Source organism: Aspergillus welwitschiae, assembly GCF_003344945.1.
Source record: "Aspergillus welwitschiae strain CBS 139.54b unplaced genomic scaffold BDQ94scaffold_57, whole genome shotgun sequence".
Classification (NCBI taxonomy): domain Eukaryota; kingdom Fungi; phylum Ascomycota; class Eurotiomycetes; order Eurotiales; family Aspergillaceae; genus Aspergillus; species Aspergillus welwitschiae.
Window position 1 is genome coordinate 127,734 of NW_020798751.1, and position 7,767 is coordinate 135,500.

A 7,767-nucleotide genomic window follows, 5' to 3' on the forward strand; every position below is an offset into this window, starting at 1 on the left:
AAATTGCAGAGATGATTAGAGCATAGTCACACCGAGAAAAAGGGGTGCGTCTATTCTATAAGCTTAGTATATATAATCCAGGCCGATGATGGATTTAAAGTATTTCACTACTGAGCGTGACGCATCACCGAGCGGGACACTGAATACTTTTTGGCTACGACTGAAAATCTCACCTAATTCAACCACCACCCATGCCTCCAAAGGCGCGTCAAAGATGAAGAGATTCATCTGAACAGGGGATTGCAGCATTCGTGAAGCTGCTTTTTTTGATGTCTGCCACGAAATCCTTCGTCTACGACTTAATGGGAGAACTGCACGTTCAGAATCTCGCGCCAACAGACATAAACTGACTCAAAATGAAGAGGAATCGCTTGCACGGTAGATTCTGTCGCTAGATCGACGTTCCCTCCCCGACCTTTCCATATACGAGAATGGCCGATATTCTCCTTTCCGTGGTACTACACCTATTCAATCAGTCGGAGCAAACTCGGTCTCTAATTTTATTAAGCGACGAGATGAAATAAAGTCTCGCTATTCTCGACGCTATGATTATCGCACTAATTGCGAAGAACTGACGACTTTTAGGGTGTGGTTTGATTGTGTACAAATCACTATAATGCAACACGGGCTCGCACGCGAAGACATCTACTATGTTAACGAAACTGGCTTCGCTAAGGACCTAGCAGCTACTGATCGAGCAGTTACTAGAGCAGATTAATATGGAAAAGCGCTTTTCGTACAGCCAGGCAATCGGAAATGTGTTACTTCGATTGAGCGTATCAACTACTGGTTGGGCGCTTCCTTCCTGCATTATCTTCAAAGGAAAGGTTCATATAGAGGGCTGGTATCAAAATCAGAAGCTCACATCTGGTAGTAGAATTGGTGTTAGTCCAAATTAAACCTCGGCACAGCCCTGGGCATGCCCGGTGGGCTGAAACGGGCGCCCGGCGGGCTGTCAAACAGGGCAAACATAGGGAAACCCGTGACATGCATTATTTGTGCAGTTTTCATTCGTATTTTTGCGTATTCGCCTTACATGAAAAATCAAGAGATAGAGAAGCGGTTGTTCGGATAGGTCCAGCCTGACATTGATTGAATTACTCTATAACATACTACCTAGTAATGTATAATATCATCACCCTCACATCTTGATTCGGTGGTATACGCGGGAGGTTAATAAATATCAACACCTAGTGTAGGGAACTGGAACAGGTGTAAAAAACAGGTAATTTATCAGATTAATCATCGAGTTATGCTTATAAATTGGGAGAATTGTGCACTAAATGGGCCGAATCGGGCCGCCCAGGGCGGCCCAAATGGATAGTGGGAACTGTTAGGGACACCGCAATTATGTCATCCAGGCTTACATCAGCCAGCACGACGTGATCGTTCTAGATTCCAGTAGTAGCTACTATAGCAACCAGATGCCATAGTAGCTATATCATAGCTATATGAAAGTAATCATCCCACTTTACCGCTTCTACCTACCATCCACTACCACTGCAAGGCCTATTACTAGTATCACCACTGCTACCACCGTTGCTTCAACCAAGATGGCCTTCCCTGCTGCTCTTATCTTGTCTACTGCAGATATCACGGCTACTGCTACGACTTCTGCTACCACCACCGCTATAGCCACTACTACTATAGCCACCACTACTATAGCCACCACTACTATATTCACTAGTACTATAGCAACCACTGCTACTGCCGTTACTGCTACCACCGATATAGCTCCCCCGGCTATGCCACCGCCACCTGAGGGGTCGTTCGACACTAAGGATCAGTTACTTACCTCGGTACGACAACATGCGCTATCTTATGGCTATGGTATTACTACTATCCGATCTGATAAAGACCGATATGTTAGTATTGGGTGCGATAGGGGGGGTGTATACCGTGACCGAATCGATGCACCTGAGGGTTCTAAGCGCCGCAAAACTAGTACGAGACGGATTGATTGTCCATTTCGTCTATATGGGAGTAAGAGCAGCAAAGCTAATGCTAATGCTAAATGGGTTTTAAGGGTCAAAAACCCCTCCCATAACCATCCACCTGATCATAATATGATCGCCCATCCTATAGCACGGCAATTAACCCAGCATCAACGCGACACTATACAGCAATTAACGAAGATTGGCTCGATGCCCCGGCAGATTATCAGCCTAATCAAGCAGCATACGCCTAATGCATTGATTTTGCCTCGAGATATCTAAAATCAGCGAGCTATCGACCCGAAGAGAGAAACTCCAGGACTCTGAGCCATTAGAGTGGCTTCGTGGTCAGCTTATTCAGCAAAAATGGAGGTATATCTTTGAGCAAGATAGTGATGGGCATTGTACTTTCTTTATGTTTGCGCATCCTCATTCTATCCAATATGCCAATCAATATAATAGGTAAGTTAATATACCCTTCTTTTATACCCTTATTTTATACTAATAGAGATAATAGGGTATTCGTCTTAGATTGCACCTATAAGACGAATAAATTCAAGATGCCCCTACTACATATTGTTGGCATGTCACCGTCGAATACGTCATTTAGTGTTGCTTTCTGTTTTATGAAGCATGAGCAGGAGGGTGGCTATGTCTGGGCACTTAGGGCTTTATTTTCATGGCTTGATCCTATTTCTAACTCTCCAGTACTGTGTACGGACAGGGAACTAGCCTTACTAGGTAAGTATGACCTTTTATAGATCAAATCTAATAACCTTATATGTATTAACTTACTATTTTAGGTGCTATCCGTGAAGTTGAGCCACTAAGCCCTCATTTGCTTTGTATCTGGCATATTAACAAAAAATGTGACAGAGAAAGTTAAGGGTTGCTTCGATACACAAGAGTCTTATAATACCTTTATGCGGGATTGGTTTGATCTAATCTATTCACACACCGAGGACTTATATTGGACGAAGCTAAGCAGGTTTGAGGATATATATAAATCATCCTACCCCCTAACTTATATGAAGGAAACGTGGCTAACTTATAAAGAGATGTTCGTGACTGCGTGGACTAGACAATATCTCCATCTAGGTAATGCGGCTACCTCTCGAGTCGAAGGCTCACATGGAGCCTTAAAGCATTATATTATGGGGCCTCCTGGTGATATTGTGCTTGTTTGGGAGCGTATTGATGAAGCTATAAAGGCACAGCCCGACGTCCTTTCATCTAAACTTGCATCAGATAAGATCAGAACCCTTACCTACTGTTCCCAGCAGCTATATTCGGAGTTAAAGCGTACACCATCGCGCAATTTAATTAACTGAGTTAAAGAACAGGCTGATAAGGCTAAAAGAGCTACCCCTTCCGCCCCTTTAAGACCTTGTACTGACGTTTTTACTAGGACTATGGGGCATCCATGCGCGCATCGCATAGCTAGCCTATTAAAAGAAGGCCTACCAATTCCATTAGCAGACATTCATCCTTTTTGGAGGACGGGCCTTAGCACACAGACAGACTACTTACCTTTGCTTAATCCGCTACTGCCTATGCATGAAACGAAGGACAGATCGGCTAGAAGCGAGGCAAATGGGGACGTAAATGCAACAAGACCGAAGAAGGGACCATCGAAGTGTTCTAACTGTGGGGTTGTAGGGCATACGCGGAGGACATGTGGCAAATGATGGTCTCGTATTCATTTTATACAGAATTAGGTAGTATAATAGAAGATAGGGTGGGCTAATATTTCATATAAGGCGTCATGTAAAAGGTAGGGCACCAACTATAAACCTAGACGTCATGTGCTGGCTGATGTAAGCCAGGATGACATAATTGCGGTGTCCCTAACAGTTCCCATGGATAGCCTACTGATGAGATAAGCCTTCGCTGGCTTAAAGATCTCTTTATTCCTGCGATTACTAGACGTATGACTGGAATATACCGCCTTCTGACTCTTGGCGGCTATGGTAGCTATCTTACACCTCAATTTGACAAAACCTGCCGAGAAAATAATATTATTTCTCGATATGCATGCCTGCTCACACTTCGAATAGGCTCCGGCCTTTGGAACTAGGCTGTTTACGGTCTCTAAAAAGCGCGCACAGCACCTTGGAAGACAAAGCACGGCTCGGAATCAACCATATCGATAAGGTTGGTTTTCTGAAGATTTTTTCAAAAGCTCGCCAAAGTACCTTTGCAGCTGAAAAAAATTCGAGTAATTTCGCAGGCACTTGCTTAGTTCCGCTTGATCGTTCCGCTTGATCCAGATAGGGCGCTTAGCAAATTGGATATCCGACTAAAGACCCCTACACCATCACCAAGCGGACCAAATGATTCGGCAGCTAAAACGCCCTATGCTACTAGGCTGCTAGAGAAGCAGGCATCTGTAGCAATAAGACTATTTAAGGAATGTGCTTAGAGTCCTTTACCTTTGCTAGAGCCTTGATTAGACGAGATTATTAAAGGTCACGAGTTGACTCTTCGCAAGCTTGTTTTTGCGAAGGAAGAAATACGCAAACATGGCGCTAATAATGAATGGGAAGGCTAAAAGCGGAAACGACATAATATGCAGCTAGCTATGGAAGAGTGCTCATCTCTTCAGGAAAGCATAGAGCGATCCCAGCGCCAGAATAAGGTTCAGGAAGCTCTGGATACTATACCTATAGATCCAGCGCTTTCTGCAGTTGGGCGCGCGTACTACGAGCGCCACCGCGCTGCAGTGCCTGTCATAATCTAGGACACAGGCGAGTGCGATATCCTAATCAAGGTAGATAGAAATGCAGTTGTTTGGTTGGTAGAAGCCCTAGTATTTAGCCCATTGGCGGGAATTGGCGGGCGGCATCACGCTCGCTAGTGGAATACGTTATGGTTAGGATGACTAACAAGAGCTCAGCCACGGGAACCCTAGCATTCGGATAACACAGTCCAGGTGCCTCTTATCGATAGCAAAGCAAGTCCATATTCGGCCCTACGGATGCAGAGTGACGACTTTAGTCTGGACAAACTCCTCCAACCCCCAACGAGCACCGAACCGGCCCCACCCACTGTTCCCATATCCTCCATGAGGAAGGGTGGGCTCGTCGTGCACGGTCATAGCATTAATATGGACTGCACCCGCCTTGATGGAGCCAGCAAGTTCGAGAGCGCGATAATGATTCCGGGAAATGATCGAGCTTGACAGTCCATATTTGGACGCCTTGACAATGGTCATAATATGGTCCTCTGTCTCGACCGCCATGACGCCAACGACCGGACCGAAGGACTCCACTTCGTACAGCTTCATGTCAGGCGTTAACCCCGTCACCACAGTGGGAGAAAAGCCCTGATCCGAGACGACGTTTTTAACCGTGGTGGGAGATGTATAAATTCGAGCCCCCTTGTCGCGCGCGTCGGATATGAGCCTCTCTACCTTGGCTCTAGCTGCTGGAGAGATGAGCACCGAGATGGTATTGATACCACGCAGGATAGCCAGAATCTTGGCCTCCAGAGCTGGGGCCACAGCAGTTGTGACAAGGACTATGTCCGTCGACATGCAGATCTGACCGTTCTAGTATTACTGTCAATTGTTTGTGTCCCACAGTCCCACTTCTGATACACCGCTTACATTGAGAAAGGCCCCTTTGGTTATCTCTTGGGCTGCAAGATCCAAATCCGCATCGTCGAGTACGACAGTGAAGTTCTTGCCACCGAGTTCCAACAACACGGGCTTCAGGGCCAGAGCGGCTTGCGAGGCAATAATACGCCCAACCTGAGTCGACCCGGTAAAGTTGCATTTTTTAGTGGCGGGGTGGTTAATGAGCGTGTCAAAGATCTCCGGCGCGTCCTCCGGTCGATGTAGAAGAAAATTCAGCACGCCGGGGGGGAAGCCAGCTTCCCGGAATAGCGATGCGAGGAGATAGTGGGTTCGGGGGCTCAATTCGGAGCCCTACAATATAATAGTCAACCAAAAGATAGTCCTGCGTAACTGTATCAATCAAGGAGCGGCTTGCCTTAAGGATCGCGACATTGCCTGCAGCTATAGGCGCCACCACAGCACGGAGGCCCAAGATTATGGGGGCGTTCCAGGGGGCAATTCCAAGAACTACTCCGAGTGGTTCTTTGAGAACTAAACCATGGCCATTCTGGATAAACGGTACTGAACCCGTGGCGACACTAGTGGTGAGAGCCCCATACTCCTCAATCAGACCGACAGCGTCGTTGGTGATAATTTCTGCCCATAGGGGCCCACAATGAATCTCTTTATCGCACACGCGCTTGATCTCCTCGGCTCGATTGCGCAGAGCCTGGTTGCATCGACGGGTGAGTGAGGGACGGGAAGTCATTCATTCATGTTTGGGTTTGAATACCTCGGCCAATTTAAAGAGCAGGGACCGGCGCTCTACCGGGGTGATGTTGGACCATGCGACAAACGCCCGTGCGCTAGAACGCGCGGCTCGCAAGGCCAATTCCTTGGTCGCGCCTTGGTAACGGACGGAGTCCTGGCCATACGCATTGATGATGGTGCCCTGCCTTTCGTGAAAAGGCAACACGACATCTTGTCCATCAATAATGAGGGGAATGGTCGACATGCTCTGGGTATGAGGATTACAACGCTCATCGGGCGATTAGCTTCCCCACTAGGTGCTACACGGGATTATAACTCCTAGCGAGGGTCCAAGTGCGAAGAAGAGCGGCAAGCAGAACGGCAGTGAAGATGTGGTAATCCAAAGATACGAGCCGAAACCCACGCCTGCAGTTAGTGGAATCATCGGATCCCGCCCGCCGTGGAAGTATCGGGTCCACCCGCCGTGGAAGCATCGGATCCCACCCGCCGTGGATACATCGGATCCCACCCGCCGTGGATACATCGGATCCCGTCCCCGCGGCTATGTTTGTGTACAGTCCTTGAACCAGGGTGGATGATGAATCACAAAAAAGTGATACTAACTAGAGTGATTCTACCTTTGCTAACTACCACGGGCAGAATAGGCATGCAAAGCGTCTTCTTAGACCTAACACGTCTCTGAACATCGTCGAACAAAAGGGATGTACATATTGGGATACTACACTCGGTTGTTGGTTGGTTCGGTCGGTTTCAGTTACCCTGACCCCTCTCATCAACGTAGGTTTCCCCATTAGATTGAAATACGAATTCGTACAGAGAGTGTGTATTCATACTCTGACCCCTCGAAAATTAAAGCGATATGCAGGATCTCCCTATCTACCTCTCTTTGTATATATTCCTTTTGTACAGTGTGTGTGTGTGTGTGTGTGTATTCATACTCTGACCCCTCGCAATTTAAAGCGATATGCAGGATCTCCCTATCTACCTGTCTCCATGTAACTCTTATATACAGTGAGCCATTACTTTCCTGACGAATTTGGAGCCTCGTCGAGGCCTATGTTGGCCTAGTCGCCTAGTGTTTTGTTCTGCGGCCCCCGTGGTGCGTGACTTCGAAACCTCTGGGACGCTTCTGCAAAATCCAGTATAACCCCGAGGGTGCCGTGGTCTTGTTCAGCGTCTTGTGCCTTACCTTTCTTCTTTTGTTGCCCTCCTAGCATGCTTGAAATGCTGCTAAATGCAGGTCTAATCTTCCTCCGTAGTTGTTGTCGCCGGTCGCTGAGTTTCGGGCAGTCCACCAGTACGTGGACTACCGTCTCACGAGCTCCACAGACGCATCTGTTATCGTCCCGGAACCCATGTTGTTTCTCGTACGTCGCTAACCACGCGTGACCCGTCCGTAGTTGTGTGAGTAGGTATGCTCGGTTCCGTGGGAGCGATCCGTACAGTCTTCGGGTACGGATTGCTGGCAGGGCTTTGTCGATCTGGCGGAGGTGCCCTCCCTTTGTA

The 7,767-nt window shown here is 47.5% G+C and overlaps 1 protein-coding gene across 1 annotated transcript; it reads right to left on the reverse strand.

Moving 5' to 3' along the window:
* Positions 1 to 4,829: 4,829 nt before the first annotated feature.
* On the reverse strand, positions 4,830 to 6,584 carry BDQ94DRAFT_184515 (putative aldehyde dehydrogenase). Its single transcript, XM_026774662.1, has 4 exons — positions 6,284 to 6,584; positions 5,927 to 6,220; positions 5,542 to 5,862; positions 4,830 to 5,484 (listed from the first exon to the last, which is right to left on the reverse strand). Exons 1-4 carry the CDS (start codon positions 6,503 to 6,505, stop codon positions 4,906 to 4,908), a joined length of 1,416 nt encoding a protein of 471 aa, XP_026620588.1. The 5' UTR covers positions 6,506 to 6,584; the 3' UTR covers positions 4,830 to 4,905.
* Between the last annotated feature and the right edge of the window lie 1,183 nt (positions 6,585 to 7,767).